The 18,067-nt window shown below is 38.5% G+C and overlaps 3 protein-coding genes across 4 annotated transcripts in view; 1 reads left to right on the top strand and 2 right to left on the bottom strand.

Annotated features, from left to right (window-relative positions):
- LOC116179151 (serine/threonine-protein kinase ULK2) overlaps positions 1-724 on the bottom strand; it is a 30,063-nt gene extending 29,339 nt beyond the window's left edge. Inside the window, exons 1-3 of the mRNA XM_031498868.1 lie at positions 354-724; positions 213-305; positions 54-137 (exon numbers count right to left, since the gene is read on the bottom strand). Of these exons, the coding sequence (XP_031354728.1) occupies positions 54-137; positions 213-305; positions 354-443 (267 nt within the window). The 5' untranslated portion in view covers positions 444-724. The remainder of the gene's footprint in view (positions 1-53; positions 138-212; positions 306-353) is intronic.
- A 2,518-nt stretch (positions 725-3,242) lies between these two features.
- On the top strand, positions 3,243-11,345 carry LOC116178961. Its single transcript, XM_031498628.1, has 14 exons — positions 3,243-3,394; positions 3,497-3,630; positions 3,677-3,806; positions 3,854-4,089; positions 4,138-4,231; positions 4,280-4,346; positions 4,398-4,527; positions 4,571-4,921; positions 4,967-5,088; positions 10,676-10,705; positions 10,752-10,862; positions 10,914-11,090; positions 11,173-11,250; positions 11,301-11,345. The coding sequence occupies exons 1-14, from the start codon at positions 3,325-3,327 to the stop codon at positions 11,320-11,322; spliced, it is 1,752 nt and encodes a 583-aa protein (XP_031354488.1). The 5' UTR covers positions 3,243-3,324; the 3' UTR covers positions 11,323-11,345.
- Positions 11,346-11,394: 49 nt separating this feature from the next.
- LOC116178962 (intraflagellar transport protein 22 homolog) lies at positions 11,395-14,935 on the bottom strand. 2 transcript variants are annotated; one of them, XM_031498629.1, is made up of 4 exons: positions 14,861-14,935; positions 14,642-14,814; positions 14,404-14,591; positions 11,395-11,624 (listed from the first exon to the last, which is right to left on the bottom strand). In XM_031498629.1, the coding sequence occupies exons 1-4, from the start codon at positions 14,903-14,905 to the stop codon at positions 11,506-11,508; spliced, it is 525 nt and encodes a 174-aa protein (XP_031354489.1). In that variant the 5' UTR covers positions 14,906-14,935; the 3' UTR covers positions 11,395-11,505. The 2 variants fall into 2 exon arrangements, with proteins under 2 accessions (XP_031354489.1, XP_031354490.1); XM_031498630.1 differs by having other exon boundaries at positions 14,642-14,800; positions 14,861-14,912.
- Between the last annotated feature and the right edge of the window lie 3,132 nt (positions 14,936-18,067).

Below are 18,067 nucleotides of genomic sequence, written 5' to 3'. Positions count from 1 at the left end.
GTAACCTTGGCTACTTGTATAAAGGAGTTATTATCAAGCCCAAAGTGACTTACCTCCATAACGAGATAGACATTGTGAGAGGATTCCTTGCAGTCCAAAAGTGCGACGACATTCTCATGATTTAGCTCGGTCAGTTCCTGCAAAAAAACACCGAATGATAGCCAAATTTAGATAACAGAAACGAGAGTACAACAAAGGAGACAACGTCGTACCTTTAAAATCTTAATTTCTTTCCCCAACAAATTTTGCGATTTCGCCAGACTCTTCTTCGTGATGCTCTTAATGGCAACAGTTTTGGCAGGATCCTACGAGAGAATTGGCCGATTAGGTAATTTGAGCGGCGGGTTACCGACCTTTCGATGCCTTCCCTTGAAGACGACCGCGAACGCACCGTGCCCTATTAAATCCTTGCTGCTGTACTCGTAATCCCCCACGGTCTCCATTATAATAAAACGTTTAGAAACGCGTAATTTGTTTAAATATAATAATTTGTTAAAGCATGGGAATCAATACACTGAAAAGTGCACATCGAATGTACCTCTACATTTTGTGAAAATTAATCATCTCGATCTGCACGTGGAATACCTCACAGATTTATACCGAAAAATTTATATGCAATTTCTGGCATTATTGCAAAACAGGAACGAATACGCGTTTAATTGTCAAAACGTCATTGTTGAAAATATTTTTATTTTGTCTGTGAACTGTCATATTACACCTGGTTGCATATGACGGAATCTACAAGTTTGGCAACGTCGCATTGAAGCTGTGTTAAAACCAGTGGCGGAGCTACGATTTGAATTAGAGGTACCCCTTTCGCTTTTCTAAGATAATCAAATCTCTTTTTAGCAAAGTGTCGTAGCGGGGCGAATATTTCCCAAAGCCAGTAGAAAGGTATTTAAGACTTTCACAGTGTATAATAATTAATTAATTAAATGAAATGAGATATGACGTCAGAAAAGGCTCCTTTAGGCTTGGAGGGCCCAGCCTTTCCTTAGGGCAAACCTTCTCGGAAAAGAGATTTAGGTACCTATATGGGAATATTATTGCTTCTCTTCATTAACCCTGACATTTTTTGCGAGCTTTAGTGTGCTTTTCCACCAACCAATTGCCCCCAAAGCATAATCGTCGTCATAATCAACTCCCATTTATCCACCCATTGTAATTCCATTTTGAACAATTCCTCAAATAAGGGAAAGGCTGCCTGGACCATAATAAATAAGTTCAAAGGAAAAACTACTACAACAGTCAATATCCCAGCCTTAAAAGTGGAGGGCAAATTGATTGAGGACCCGCACACTGTAGCTGAGTTGTTTAACAACTATTTTATAAGGGCGCCGTCTGAAATATCTGGTAAAATTCCATATTCTGAATTTAGTGCTGAGCATATGCAATTCAATCCTAACAGTATGGGCATCATACCCTGTACTGAATCAGAAATTAATGCAATCATCTCCAAACTGAAGAGTACCACCTCCTGTGGTACTGATGGTTTTCCTGTGGTTCTTATTAAAAGAGCCAAGCACCAACTACTTGCACCAATAACTTATCTGGTAAATGAATCGCTAATGAATGGTCCCTTTCCAGCAGCACTAAAAACGGCTGCTGTTGTTCCTATTTTTAAAAAAGGAGATCCTCAGCTTGTGTCAAACTATAGGCCGATTTCGTTGCTCTCTGTGTTGTCCAACATCTTAGAATATGCCATGCTTAAAAAGATAACTGCTTTTTATACAAAATACAACATTATTGCAAGGAACCAACATGCTTTCACAAAAAAACAAGTCTCCAATGACAGCTCTTATGAGTTTCTATACAACAGCCTTCTGAAAATGCTTGAAAATAAAGAAAATCCTCTTGCAATTTTCTGTGATCTGAGCCGTGCCTTTGACTGTGGCCCACATGACATCCTTGTACATAAACGCATATGTATGGAATTAGAGGTATTGCTCAAGAATGGTGCAAATCCTATTTACATCATCGCACTCAATTGGTACGACTGGTGGACACCATATTACTTCAAATGTGAAAGATGTCAATATTAGAATCCCGCAAGGTTCCATTCTGGGACCTCTATTATTCATTACTTTCGTGAACGATTTAGTTCTATATATTGCTGATGCAGCAATTACCATGTATGCAGATGACACATCTATTTTGCTAGGAGAAGTTGCACTGGAAGATGTCATCAGTCATGCCACAGATGTACTGGAGCCGCTCTTTAAATGGTTCTGCTCAAATACGGAATACCTGAATACTGATAAAACGTATTTTATGTTAGTCTATGCGGGTAGAATCTATAACGAAGATACTGCCTTGCTACGGACAAACAATAATATCATACACCAAGTGACCAACGCAAAATTTCTAGGAATTCATTTAGACAGTTCTACAACATGGGAAAGCCATTGCAATAATATTATAAATAAATTAAGCTCTGTCTGCTACCAGGTCAGGTTTCTTCGTACCTTCTTATATATCAGCACTCTTAAGAGTTTTAACTATGCTGAAGTCCAGTCCAGGCTGCAATATGATATACTGCTATGGGGTAACTCAAACTATGGAAAGAGTGTCTTTGTTAGTCAAAAACAAATTATAAGATGCTTGGTGGGTGCCAAAAGTGGGGTATCCTGCAAACCATTATTTCAAGAACGCATATTGACATTACCCTCTCTGTATGAGGCGGCTAACTATGTCAGAGGGAACCTCAACAAATTTCGTACAAACCTAGCCATTCACGGGAGATGTACAAGATTCGACAAGAAATGACTATTACCACAACATCGATTAAGGCTGACTGATGCCAGTTTTAAGTGTATGACGATTAGAATCTATAACAAGCTGCCCTAAGGAGATCATAGATGCACCAGCAAAAGCGAGTTTCAAAGATAGATTAAAGAACATGTTAATCCAAAACGGTTACTATAATATATCTGATTTTCTGTATCAATAGCTAGGCTAGCTTTTTCCAATATTTTAATCGACGTACTTTTGTTTTCGTGTATGAGATCAATAAACGTAAATAAATTTAATAAATAAATAAATTTATAGGAAATCCTCAGGGTCTCCATTGAACAGTTTTGCCTGTATGTGTGGCTACCTTAATGAATTTTCATTATCAAATGGGTATCAAAGGAATCATTTTCAAGATATTCCACCATAAACAACAGGTCGCTTTGTGCACTCCTAAAAAAACACCCTGTATATGCTTAAAATAATTGAAATTAAACGCATGCGCTGTGATATCTCGTTTTATGCTCAAGCTTTTTTGGTTATGGTTTTGTAGCTGCAGAGAATAATTCGTTTGTATTTAGCTTTTTCTTGGCAATGAGAATGGAAAGGAGTCAGAAAACATCTCAACGATTTTCCAAAGATCAAAAGGGAACATCACCATCTGGTAAGTTGTTGTTGATCATCCTAACCTCAAACCTTAATTTTCCTTGGAGATGTCACTGTTTAAAAACCTTCCTAAATACAGATACCTAACGCTCATTTTCAGAAAATGTGTTTCTCAAAGAAAAAAATACCGAACTGTCCAAAGCACTGGCGGAAACACAAACGTTATACAAGCGCACCACCGACGAAAGAAACTACCTTCAGCAGGAGCTGTTTAGCGCAACACTCCGTATAAAAGTAAGCCTGCACCGTACTTTCAAGCCGCTAACCCCCCGCTTTACAGAAATTGGAGAATTACATTAAGAAAATCGACGCATCCGCGCGAGACAGCCTCACGTATATAGTTACACTATCGAATCACTGTACGGAAATTCTGAACAGCGTTAATTGTGCTAAACGAATCGCAAATATGGGTACTTTAAGCGTTTAAATGTCCTCGTAATTATCGTCCATTTTTAAGATCTGTCGCTTACGAACTTCAATCAAACCAGAAACAAGTCCATGTCGCATTCTGTCAATAAAACGCAGGCCGTTAAACCGATGATCGACGGGCACGTCATTTATAGTCCCACGATTAATTTGAGAAGAGTGAACGAGAATACCTTCGCCGAAGTGTGTACGCGTCGGACGGCCAGTACTATGCAGGCTGTCCAAAACGATTACAGCGACGATGATAGTCGAGACCACGATGGAGATGTTAGTAATCGGCCCCGCGATTGTTCGAATAATCGCCGTCCTTTTCAGATGCAAGTGAACGATTCGTTCGAGAGACGAACGCGCACGAATAGGCAGACATACGGGCAGAATCCCGAACAGCAGTCGCACGTCGAAGCAAGCAGTAGGTTTTTGTTCTTAATATTCGCACTTTTATAATTTCGCTCTTTAGATGAGGGTACGGACGAAAATTCGGAAGGATCCGTAGATTCGGAGGACGTCCAATTAAATATTGACATGTAAGCGGATCGGTTTTGAATTACCCGGTTATTGATGGGCGAATTTTGTAGGCGATTGAGTTCGATCGAGGAGGAGGAAATAGACAGCTTGGCCTTGTCGAGCAGACGGCACTCTCTGGCGAATAGCGGCAGATCGCACGGAACCGGTCAAATACCTCTACTGTCGGGCGTCTTTCGTGACGTAAGCGGAATTACGCATTCCTCGTCTACAGATTTGTTTCCAGGTGAGAGTTTTTCTGTCCCCAGTGGATCCCCTTTCGAAGATCACGACGATACGAGGTTCCAGTAAGTCGAACAAATACAAACCGTCGGATATACAACACAGTAAGGCATCCGAGGCCGGTCCCTCTACGGAGAGTATCGATTTAAACGATGAAAGACAGCAGGAGAATATCGAACCGAACAGTTTAGTGACCGTGTTTCCGAAGGGTTCGTGTACCAGCACCCCCATTAGCAGCTTTATATATAGCCAAAGTACTTCTACGCTAAATGCCGCGAATACCAGTGCCGAAAATCAGAGCGCCATTTCGCGTAAGAAGAAGGGGAGAAGAACCGTGGACCGTTCTAATCCAAAAGTATAAACTTCATTCTCTCGCAATTTTTTTAACTTTGGCTTACAGAAACTGCACTTTGGTGCGTCGCCTTCCAAAGCTGGTAACAGATCGGCCAGTGACGATCCTCTGGAGGGACCTAGCAATTTACTTGACACTTATGATTACAATAAACTACACACAATGTCACAGTAAGTAAACTGTGAAACTATGCATTTGTAGGGCGTGATGCATACTTGACAATGTTGCTCCTCGCTCCCCTGTTTAGGGAAGGGTCCGCTACCAAGAGGTAAAGCACTTTGGAAAAAATGTGCACCATATTCGTATTGTAGATTGTAGCATCACACCCTGTATAATGTGCTACACGAGGTGTTACTACGAGGTTCCTCAATTTATTGTTTTTTATTGTATTTTTGGGGGGCGGGGGGGGGGGGTTCAGTCACACTATACATTTACAATTATCCATTCTAAACCTGGATTCGAACCAGGGACCCTTATTACCATAGTCGAGCTTCAACTGCGCCATAGGCCGCCACCTCCACCTTTCAGTAGGGGTCAAGTCCTTGAATATGGTTATTGTTAAAAAACGTGAATAAATTATTTGTTTTGATGCATTGGAGAAGCTTTCAGTTTAAATAAAATGAAACAAAAATGCAAAAGAATCGTTAAAATACCTCCACAAATGAGAAAGTTACAAGATTTTAAAGTTGCACACAAAATTAAGTGACACTCAAAATAGTGGTAGTGGCAAAGTTTATCGCAACTCGCAAAAGAAATGACCGCTTCACCTCATTCGTCTGGATTATGTAGGTAGGTAAAGTTAAACTCCAATAAATCATCCCCTTAAACTGATATCTTCTTTAGGCAAAAATGCTTACGTCAAAAGTAGGGTATATAACCCGTTATTTATTATCGTTTTGTTCCGAATTTCGCGTCTTTGTTATACAGGGTGGAACATAATGAACTCTCTAGTTTCAAACAATTACTGAAGAGCGCGGAGTGGGAGTAATGGCGTTAGCTGGGGGAAAACTACGCAAAGCTCAGTAGTCGTCATGCCGTTACTGGGCGACAGAAAACCCTCGTGAGCAGAGCTGGGTCGAGCGTTCTAAAAAAACCGCTCGAACGACGAGCACTCTTATTTGCTCAAAAATGCTCGCGAGCATCGAGTTGTTTTGCAAAGCGAAACCGCTTGCGAGTTCCGAGCGTTCCTAAAAGTGCTCGAGCGGTTTATCGCGAGCGCTCGGGAAAAGTGCTCGCGAGCGGAAAAACGCTCAAGAGCGGAAAAAGCGCTCAGGAGCGGAAAAAAACGCTCGCGAGCGGCGCTTGATTCTTCAGCGCTTGAGGGCGTTTAAAAGCGCTCACGAACGAAAAAAAACGCTCAGGAGCGGAAAAAGTGCTTGCGAGCGAAAAAAAACGCTCAGGAGCGGAAAAAGCGTTCGGGAGCGGAAAAAGTGCTTGCGAGCGAAAAAAAACGCTCATGAGCGGAAAAACCGCTCGTCGGCAGAAAAAAGCGCTCGAGCGCCGATCACTTTAAGTAAACCCTCGAGTATCGAACACCAAGCGGTCCCTCCGAAAAGTGCTCGAGTGCCGAGTACCTACGTATTTTCGGCCGAGGGAGGGTTGATAATATTGGAGACTTGTGCGAGGATTTCGGGGGTCGTTTTTCCAAAACGGTGGGGTTTCATGCTTTAAAGATTTAAAGAAAATTGCGATTACTTCCGAAGATATACAAGAAGATCCGAAGTTTGCCGATTTTGTTTTTATTTTTTCCTGATTTCCATATACAAAAAATAAAAAGTATAAATTGTGCACAACTGTTGTGCAGATAAAGCGCACTTTTTTTTTACCGAAATAGCTTTTGTTTTGACATCACCAATGGATATATTTCTTGCAGACGTCTCAATCGCTCTTTGTGACTACCCTCTTCCAACAATCCGTTCTTGAGGTATAAGGGAATATACCCGATCACGATAACAGGTCGAGGAGGAGGGCTATGGTTGGTAGAAATTAATTCCTCTCGTTCAGACTTTTCATTAGAGTACCGTGAAGGATAAAACTAGTTCCCCCCACCACCACCCCGAACTTTGATAAGAGGAGAGAAAGAAGAGCAGTAGTGGGTAGAAAACAACGGTTCCTTTCGTTGAGACCTTTAATTAGAATACAATGAGAGGTAAAATTAATTTTTAACCCCCCCCCCCCTCAGGCCCCGTCTCGAATCCCGATCTCGAAAAAGAGTCGCACGGGAAAGTTGTAGTTTGTACAAACCAATTTATTTCGATGAGACCTTGCATTAGAATACCATGAAGGGTAAAACATGTGTTTACCCCCTCCCCCCCCCTCTTCTCCCCATTTCCTAAAGTTTAACTTAGCACCACTAAAGGCATGCGTATGTAAAATCTGAGACCAATTGGTTGTCGTATGTAAAAGCTATGCATGTTTTATTTTCAAAAACAGCATCTCAGGAAATAATTCGTGGAGGGGGGGGGGGGGGCTTTTAGACAGCGTAATTTGATGGCCGTCTGGCACACCTTCAAGGTGTAGGCTATCTACTGCAAAAAATTCCAGGACTCTAGGACCATTCCCTTAGAAGTAAAAAATGCGCTAAAAACACTTTCTCATTGCCACTTTTTAAGGCACCGTTGAGGGATTTTAAATACAACGTTTCGTTTCGGAGTAATCATCACCAACTTTAGTTTTTTATATGGCCCGCAAAAAATGACGTACTGTATTAAGTAGCATTTTTTATTACGACTATTATTATTATTATATTTATTGTGCTGAGAGACCTTACAGTCTGTGTATATACAGGGTGTATTAACGCGCATACTTAAAATTCATTGTAGGGGAGGTTTGAAAGACCCTTAAGGCTGGACAGTACACCCGTTCCGTTGCCCGAAAACGCGTGATTTCGTTCCACGATATCTTAATTCTGAGTGAAGTTGAAGAAGGGGTCGAATATTCCTGTGAAAGGTGAATGCTTTAGCTAGACAATAACGCCGGGGTTTACTAAAATGTTTTAATAGTATATTAAGATACAAGTGTATAATCAAGTCTTTAAAGCACGCGCAACGAGTTTAAGGGCACGACGCAAAGCGGAGTGCCTTTAACGTTGCAAGTGCTCTAAAGACCAATTATACACGTGTATCTTATAGTATTTTTTATTATACCTGCAGTATAATTTAAAAATAGGAAATACAATGAAGTCATATTGACGTTATACTCGAATACATGTCGAATTAAGTGGGCTGGGTGTTCGTAATTTCACGATTGCCATGGAAATGTCACTTGACGTTTGCTTATAAAAATCATCGTCTTTGTGAATTAAACGATTTCCGTTGAAAAAGATAATACACCGTCAATTAAATCGATTGTTGTAAAATCTAAACAAACGTTGGTAGGTGTAAAATCCAACTCCAGTAAAGCCTATTATAAAGAATATGAAGAGTTGTTTCCATGGATGAATAGGAAGTTACTTACGAATACAGTCTTAAATGCATCATGCTGGCATATATGAAGGAAATGTCAAAGGTATTTAAATCTTCTATATTTTGGTGCATTCATTCAAAACTTTAAAGCAATGCTGCGATTAAAAAGTGGAACAAATTTGGAAGTATACCCTAAATTACGCGCGTTTGTGAAAGCTTCAACCAAAGGATAGGTACAAAAGCCAAAGAAATGTTCTGCATTTACAGAAAGCGACCTAAGAGGATTTTTTTATTTCATCCAGATGACAGTTTCAGAAGTCATACTTGAAGTATCGTTACTTAGCAACTTTAAAGCACGTGTGTTTTAAAGGCCCTTTTTCGCACGCATTTGAGTGTTTAAAACGGAGATTGTGATACAGGTATAATAAAAAATAATCTTTTTTTAAGGGCAACGTCGAGGGCTGTTAGGGTGTCATATTTTGGAAAAGAAAAAAGGAAATAAATTTTCCTGGCGTTATTGCCTAGATATTAAGTTTACGAACGTATCTTAATTTTGGAAATTGTTCCAACTTCATTTATAGATAAGTTATCTTGGAAAAACAACTTAAAAGTTTTTCTAAAAAGCGCGAAAAGATAGCTTCCGCCGCGTGGCTGGTTTTATACAGATAGAAAATGTGCATTATAATTATACTAAGTTTATGTTTTTACCATCGAACACAAATTAATATTATAAATAACCAAATTTGGGGATTGACAATAGGCAACTTTACATACTCCGTTCTGTATGTACTGTCCAGCCTTAAGGCTACAACCTAAAAATATTTTCACCGAAATTGCAATTGTTATACAGGGTGATTTATATCAAAGTTGCATTTTTTAAAATGGCGCCCTCTATATATTATTACATATTTGGATTCCTTGGTCAATTTTAGTGTGACTTAATGTATTACACATGATATCTAAAAAGAGTCGTTTAGCCGCAATTCGTCGTTTTTTTTTAAAAAGTAGATGTCCAGTAAAAATTGAATATCGCCGTTATCATAAAACTTAGAAGGCCTTGACTTTGCAGTGGTACTAGTCATGAAATTTACTAACATACGCCGAACGACTAAAGTTAAACTTCTTTTGTGTTAAAAGAAATCACTCCGTCCATTTCAATCAAAGGTATGGGAAATTTTACAAGAAAAACAAAAATTATACACAAATAAATATAAGAACTTTGCTTTTTTAAATGGAACTACCAAGTTTTTTTATCGCATCAAATGTAGGATTTTATTACATTTTTAAGAAATATGTAATAATATACAGGGGGTTCCATTAAAAAAATGCAACTTTGATATAAATCACCCTGTATAACAATTGCAATTTCGGTGAAAATATTTTTAGATTGTAGCCTTAAGGGTCCTTCAACTTTCCCCCACAATGAATTTTAAATACGCGCGTTAATAAACCCACAATCGTCCACCCATACACTAATGGCCCCCCCTGTATAAATTTAACATAAATAATATGACACTATGCACTTACATGTACGAGATGTGACACATTTGCAAAATTAAAATGACACGATTACAAAAACACAAAATTTGCTGTTGGTTTCAACAGTATGGTGCTCCTGCACACAACGCACTATTCGTTCGAGAATACCTATCGGACACACTTTCTATTTTCCAGGAAATTTGTCCGATAGATAATTTCGCACAATTTAGGCGTTGTGCGCGAGTGCACCATGCTGTTGAAACCAACAGTTTCCCGCCATTGTTTTTTTGTGTGTGAGAAAAAGTGCGATGCCACGGTGAAACTCGTCAACGGCATCTAAGCGCTCTTTGATTTCGCTGCGCGATTTCCCTTCCAGAAATAAGTTTCTTTTACGATAGCGGCGCCATCCGGTGATGCGGACCGGCCTCGTATACGAGAAAGTCAGCCAAAAAACTTGTAAAGTACAGCAACACATCGGGCAAATGTTTAAGTCCGAAAATAAATTTTACAATTTGGCGCCCGAGCACGGACTGTGAAGGGTTCAGCACCGCCCACTGGCGACAGAACCACCATCCTCTAAGGAGTTAACCGCTGGCCAGGCATTTCGACCGCCGTTAATAATTTGAAACCAAGCATTGCTTTTATTTTGTAACGGAAACTTCCAAAGTGGTTTACCCCTCCGCCATTACGCCTATTGTAGGTGGCTCTTAAAAGTCTTCTTTTTAACGCAAAATATTTTGAGAACCTGCTACCCGTTTTGTAAGTTTTATAATAAATGCCATCGATTGCTTGAGAGGAAGGCGAGATTTTCAACGCCCCTCCCCCCCCCCCTTGATTGACAAGGTCCACATTATTAACTAAATTTTTCTTTTAGATTGGGACTTTCTCCAATTTCAGCATTAAAGTAAGTCACAATTTCAGTTGTACACATTTTTCTATGATTTTTGTAGCGTATCATCTCTTCCGACAGATGCCACACCGTCGGAGAGTCCAGCCGCACCTATGTCTAAAAAGGGCATATTGAAAAAGCAATCGAATGAGTTCGTTACCAACAGAAAATCGTATGTCTCTTCATTTCGCGCGTATAATTTTAACTAAGCTTTCATTCGAAGGGAAAGGAAGAGGAACACGGTGGTGTCGTCTAAGGTGTCGAAAAAGGCGCTAAATTCACCGCCGGAGAAAAATTCGTTTCAAAACGCAATAAACGTTTCGTTGAGAAGACGGAAGCAGGTGACCTTACTGTCCCCGCCCAAAAGTAGCGATTCAACGGCCAAGTCTTCACAATCACAGTGAGTTTAGCTTTTAATTCATTTCCGGTATTCTGCGCCACAATGTCGCCGTGAAATTAAACTTTTTTTTTTATTTCAACAGTTCGGCCAGTCTATCTAAACGATCGCGGCCTAAGCGAGCGGCTTCTAAAGTAAATTTGAAGGAACCATCATTAGTAAAGTAAGAAAGCGGTCCCCCTATGATTGTGTATACTTTCCTTTTGGTTTTAGGAAGTTGAGGAGATCAAAGTGACCTACTTTCTAGGTGTAGTTTAAGCAAAGTTTAAGAAATGTTTATAAAATAAACGTAATATTTATTGTATCTTTCAGTTTAGTTTATATTTTGTAATATTGTACTTATGTGTAACAATTAATTTTGGCTAAGTTGTGAAACTGGAAAAATACAAATAGATTTGTTTCACTCTCCTTACAGCGCTCATTTGTTTGTCATCGTGTTTACGACTGATGTAACGTACTTGGTGAAGTCTTGCTTGACCTTTTCGCCTTGCGCGTCCAAATTCACGACGATTTTGGAAACCTTTGAAAACGTCGAAGCTGCACAAAAGAAAAATAGTTAAGTGGCCAAATCGAAAAACGACTCTGTCTCTTAGTTCTAACGGCATTTTATGAGCCATTTAGGCCACATGTTTTTTTACATGTAAAAACATCTGATTCTGGATGTTGTCAGGCCGAATTTTGCACTAGTTCACAAATACAGCACGATGGCGCCACTATCTATTGTATTGTGTGCTATTTAGTATTAAATTATTTTCCATAATTTATTACTTATATATACGTAAGAGTTGGTTAATTAACTTCATAGCTAGTTCGGAAAATGTAGGAAAATATATCCTGTGGTGATATACAGGGTGTCCCAAAAAAGCTGTGAATTAATTAAATAGCGTTTTACATTTTCCTCAGCAAATTTTGTTTGTTATTAAATTTTGTGCTTTTTAATAACTGTTGGTAAGTATTTAAGGTTTTTTTCAACTATATACATAAATAAAAATTGCGTGTTTTTCCAATGAATTCAAATCTGCATTTAAAAAAACAAAACCACATCGTTTTTTTCTGATGATAACAAAAATGTGACTTTGATATGGAACACCCTTACATAATATGACAGGTTATTAAATTCTTTATGAAACACTATAGCAAACATATTTGAAATAACCAACGTTTTCAAATTATTGACGATCTCCTAGGTAGAGAGTTTATAATTTTGCCGTGCCTGTCCATCTGTCCCGAGATCTGTTCATTAGCACGATACCTCGAAAACGAATAGACCGCCGGTTATGATGAAATTTTGCATTTGGATTCTTTATCAGAGTTATAGATCGGAGTTCGTGAATTGGCAATGTACGTAAAAAAATAAAGAAGGCCCTTTTTGACATCTCCGTTAGTTATAAACCGAATTGGATGAAATGAAATATGGGCATAATTTTAGCCATATAATACGCAATGCCAAAAGTTGGGCCTAATCAATTCTACATTCACAGTGCCCTTTTTGAATTGCAAAATCTTTTATTTATGAAAGTATTTAATTAAAATTTGATACATAGGCACTTGGAATAAAAGCAAATCTAACACCAGGTTCAAAATTTGGTTTTTCACATGCTATAGGCACTACCTATAGTAGTATTAAATGGCATTAAATGTAAATTAATTACATTAACTTATAGCATTAACCACATTAAATTAGATTAACTGAATTAACTTGAAATTAACTGCATTTACAGAACATTAACTACATTAAAAGTTAATTTTAATTCATTAACTACTATTTGTACCTACAACGAATTAACTAGGTGGTTTACCCCTCGGTTCCCATGTAGCATCATGCTCGGTTCCCGCCGACACAATGCAGCGGCGCCACTTACTACACTCAAATTGTTTATTTACCGCCCGCCAAGATACAGACTTTATTTACAAAAAATATGAGAGAGAGATAAAGGTCTAAATTTATAAAATATAAAATTTTATTTTTCAAAAACAACTTGAGTTTTTTAGGCGGACGCTCTTATGGAAATTTACATTGGATGCAGTGGGTACAGAAGGGCGTCTTCTCATGATGCTGTTGCCGGGGACATTTTGTACCATAGGTACATATTGTCTCGCAAATGCGATAAGAGACACTGAAAAATCGAATGGTCAGACTAATCCTCCTAAAAATTTGGTTTTAAATAAATTATGCTATGAACTAAAAGTGCACAAATATCTACAAGTGTCTTGGCGACTGCTTCAATCGTAAAAAAAATGAGCAGAATGATGAAGAAATTTAAGTTCCGTTAAAATTTTTTAACGAAATATAGGTAATACATTTGCCGTCAGAATGGGGGCATCCTGCCTTCATTTTTGGCGCATTTTTGAAAAAAAATGTTCTGTGCTTCCTGTATGTTTTTTTAACACCTCAATCCGAAAAACTATGTAAAATGCGCCTGGCATAAAAATTTATATATTTGGCCGCCTTATTGGCCGCAATTTTGAAATTAGCCAAAAATCAGCTTGGCAACATCCGAATTCAGGTTCAGCAGACATTTTTACCCTTATCAATGCACGTTTCCAAAATGGCTCTTTAAATGCCGTTAGACTTGCGATTTATTAACTATGGCCACCCAACTAAAAGAGTTTTAAATTGGAGTAAGTACCAATATCTACAATAATTTAATTATTAAAGCTTACCCAAATGTTTTTTAGAACTGAGATTCTTTTCTCAAGAATTTTTGAGGTAACTTCTGAAAGTCACTAACTAAGGTGCCCGCTTGCTAGAGAATCTCTGTGGGAAGACACAAAGAGATTTCCAATTTTACCGCGAAATATTTTGGAGATTCTCCACTAAGAAAACTCGCGGGAAAATTTCACTGAAATATTACCTTTGTGAAGCTTTCAGAAATACTCGCGTTTAATTCAATATCCCAAAATGTGTACCCATAGTCTCTTTTAGAATTGCAATATGACAGCCAGATGTTTTAAGAAGTTATTTTGGTTGCATAAAATTAGGCGCCCTTCAGAAGGATTATATCGTTTAAAAGTAGACATAGGGAAAAATAATATACGTAAATCCCTATGTCTATTTCTTAATAAATAGTACTGTATAGATGGTCTGAAGCCAGCAAGGGGGGGGGGGGGGGCTGATGAGCGGATTTACACTAAAAGAAGTTAATTTGGCTCCAGTAAATTCGCCATCGGACTCTTTCGAAACCCGGAAACTCAAATTAAAAAATTAAGTTCGTCCCCTTGTGAAACCGGGGAAATAGGCACAAAATTCAGGATATTATTGAATATTTCGATACCGCCACTCCAACATCAGCGACCCCTAGCTCTACCTACGTACATAATTTCGCAAAAACCTCGTCGGATTGCATGGCGCAAGCCAAACACGCGCGCGGGCTCAGATTCGGCTGGGTTACGAAATAATTGTACATCAAATCCAATTTCCGAACGCCGTAATCGTCCTCTTGCGAATACACAAATACGACGCCGTCCGTATTTTTTCTAAACACCGGCCAGTATGAGGAGTACCTTTTAAAAATCAGAATTAGGACCTTTGTGGCGGCGCGATTTTTTCGCACATTTCGTCACCGCTGGCGTCCCAAAGTTGTACGTCGACCTCGCATTTATGCCCCCCGATTTCCACGTCCGCTATTTCGTACTCGAGTATTCGTAATCCCTGCGTCGGTCTGATGTCTTCGGGCAGGGAAGCATCCAGGTCGCAGAGGAAGTTTGCAAACCTGCTTTTGCCGCTCTTAAATGAAAATTTGAAAATTTTTTTATGGTACTTTGGCACTTACATTAACTGGGCCTATCAGCAAAACTTTTACTTTGTGATGGGGCATTTTCCAGTCTAAATTCGTTTTGTTTGGTAGAGTTTGCTACCATGGTGATAGTTATTGATTTTAAATAGGTACAATACAGGGTGCGAAAATTAAATGGTACCATCTGTATTATGTTAACCACCGCATTGAATAATTTTAACAACGTTTAGCAAGGTATAATCTAAGCAAGTTTTTTTGGGGATATATATATATATATATATATATATATATATAATGTTATTTACTACTATATATATAATGTTATTTACTACATAAGAACGATATTTTATGGTGGTGAAATAGTATGATGCCAACTATGCTTGCCGTGCTTTGTTGTTGACTATTGTTTTGTAAAACTCCTGCAGATGTCAGGATATAAGTATTCCTAGGCTTACGCGTTCTCGGGTAGCGCCCGATGATTATACCGGTGAATGGCCCTATTCGCTCGAATAGATCATGGTGTCGACCCAAAATAAAAATCTAAGGCCCCATTGCTAACAAAAACAGTTAGGGAGTGATTTCGACCTGCAGGTGTTCGAAGGGAGGACAATGAGAGACATAGAGCGACGGTGGTTGATCTATTGGTGGAGGGTCCTGGTCAGAAGACCAAGGCATAATGTGTATTCTATATAATACACGTGGACGCGGCATAACTTTTTCTTAAATAGGTATATGAGCTCCATCTTAACCCCTCACGATTTCATCTCCAACAACGCATTCAACCCCCGTCACCGATCGCAGATCCAGGAGAGCCCGGTGAGTTACCTAATTCATTGGCGATTCTGTCGAAATCGACAGAGCATTACCTCAAAGCTCAATGCATTTTTATTGCCTACGATAAAGTCATGGTAATACTGAGATCCTTCGATATTTCGTTGTATCGGTTTATTTTCATTAATTTTAAATAAATGATTGTAGAAACGTTACTTTTTTCACATACCTAAAAATATTCTTTGTTTCAGATTCGAGAAGGACAGCCTTATAAAAGTTTATTTTGTACGTATTTAGTAATAGTGCATATAGTGAGTAAAAGGAAGATCAGCGACTGATTTCAGCTGACCTTCGAATCATAGTGTAGCGAATATTGTAGCAGTGCAGAGACATCAGGGCGCCATCAAGTCGATAAAAGGTTAGTCACTGGCGATAAAGAACGCATATTCGAGAATGTTTCGTGATTTTTTCTAAAAACTGTTCGTTTGCTATATAAGCAAATTGAACTGTGTTTAAAGCCAGTTCCATCATTGACGCCGAATTGGTTTTGCGCCCGTTTGTTATAAATCTTTTAATGAAAATGTTTCCTTATCCGATCATTGTGTAGCATGAAATATTTTTATTTCTGCGACCTATAATAATTAAGGGTTGGACTTGCAACGCTATACCATCCATACATTAACTCTTCTTGAGCATTGATGCAATAAATGATGATTTTATTCGTTCAGTTCCTAAGTTTCATGTAAGTCAGAAAGATATCGCCACGTACCTATTGTATGCAACGTTGACCGATTATGCTCAAAAGGGTCACTAGCAACCCTATAATTCCGTATGAAACAGACCTTCCTCGTTCTTATTAAATTACAAAGGAAAATTCGACATTATTTGGTACAATCACATTCTTTGGAGGGGTATAACATCCGCTGCGCCTCACATATTTTTGTGACATTGAAAGATTATACTCGAAAGGGTTACTAGCAACCCTAATAATTCCGTATGAAAGAGATCTTTCTCGTTCTTATTAAATTACGGATTTTTTTAGGGAAAATTCGACATTATTTCGTTCAATCACCCCTTTTAGAGGGGTGTAACATCCGCTGCGCCTCACATATTTTTGTGACATTGAAAGATTATACTCAAAAGGGTTACTAGCAACCCTAATAATTCCGTATGAAAGAGATCTTTCTCGTTCTTATTAAATTACGGATTTTTTAAGGGAAAATTCGACATTATTTCGTTCAATCACCCCTTTTAGAGGGGTGTAACATCCGCTGCGCCTCACATATTTTTGTGACATTGAAAGATTACACTCAAAAGGGTTACTAGCAACCCTAATAATTCCGTATGAAAGAGATCTTTCTCGTTAAATTAGCGATTTTTAAGGGAAAATTCGACATTATTTCGTTCAACCACCTCTTTTGGAGGGGTGTAACATCTGCTGCGCCTCACATATTTTTGTGACATTGAACGATTATACTCAAAAGGGTTACTAGCAACCCTAATAATTCCGTATGAAAGAGATATCTTTTGGAGGGGTGTAACATCTGCTGCGCCTCACATATTTTTGTGACATTGAACGATTATACTCAAAAGGGTTACTAGCAACCCTAATAATTCCGTATGAAAGAGATCTTTCTCGTTCTTATTAAATTAGCGATTTTTAAGGGAAAATTCGACATTATTTCGTTCAACCACCTCTTTTGGAGGGGTGTAACATCTGCTGCGCCTCACATATTTTTGTGACATTGAACGATTATACTCAAAAGGGTTACTAGCAACCCTAATAATTCCGTATGAAAGAGATCTTTCTCGTTCTTATTAAATTAGCGATTTTTAAGGGAAAATTCGACATTATTTCGTTCAACCACCTCTTTTGGAGGGGTGTAACATCTACAGCGCCTCACATATTTTTGTGACATTGAACGATTATACTCAAAAGGGTTACTAGCAACCCTAATAATTCCGAATGAAAGAGATCTTTCTCGTTCTTATTAAATTAGCGATTTTTAAGGGAAAATTCGACATTATTTCGTTCAACCACCTCTTTTGGAGGGGTGTAACATCTGCTGCGCCTCACATATTTTTGTGATATTGAACGATTATACTCAAAAGGGTTACTAGCAACCCTAATAATTCCGTATGAAAGAGATCTTTCTCGTTCTTATTAAATTAACGATTTTTAAGGGAAAATTCGACATTATTTCGTACAATCACCTCTTTTGTTGGGGTGTAACATCCGCTGCGCCTCACATATTTTTGTGATATTGTCGTGCTTACTGTTGGAGGGGTTAATTTTATTTTTACGACCATAGATCGCGCACTGTAAAATGTAACCGGAGAGCACTGAAAGTATTTGAACAACTGTCTACTTGAATAACCGTAAGATTTGTACCAAATTGTTTGTAGCATTCTCTTCTGTATGATGAGGATGCTGTTAAGCTTCGAGCTATTTCCCAAAAGTAAAAATTTCTC

The sequence above is a fragment of the Photinus pyralis genome, unplaced genomic scaffold (genome assembly GCF_008802855.1).
Source record: "Photinus pyralis isolate 1611_PpyrPB1 unplaced genomic scaffold, Ppyr1.3 Ppyr1.4_LG8, whole genome shotgun sequence".
Taxonomy (NCBI): Eukaryota; Metazoa; Arthropoda; class Insecta; order Coleoptera; family Lampyridae; genus Photinus; species Photinus pyralis.
This window is presented reverse-complemented; position numbering and strand designations above follow the sequence as displayed.

Coding starts and splice junctions, on each gene's coding strand:
- LOC116178961 (XM_031498628.1), top strand. CDS start 3,325: ATGAGAATGGAAAGGAGTCAGAAAACATCTCAACGATTTTCCAAAGAT. Junction 3,631..3,676: donor GCGCAACACTCCGTATAAAA/GTAAGCCTGCAC, acceptor CCCGCTTTACAG/AAATTGGAGAATTACATTAA. Junction 10,863..10,913: donor TTCGTTACCAACAGAAAATC/GTATGTCTCTTC, acceptor TTTCATTCGAAG/GGAAAGGAAGAGGAACACGG.
- LOC116178962 (XM_031498629.1), bottom strand. CDS start 14,905: ATGCCCCATCACAAAGTAAAAGTTTTGCTGATAGGCCCAGTTAAT. Junction 14,815..14,860: donor TGCTGATAGGCCCAGTTAAT/GTAAGTGCCAAA, acceptor TTTTCATTTAAG/AGCGGCAAAAGCAGGTTTGC. Junction 14,592..14,641: donor GACGCCAGCGGTGACGAAAT/GTGCGAAAAAAT, acceptor GATTTTTAAAAG/GTACTCCTCATACTGGCCGG.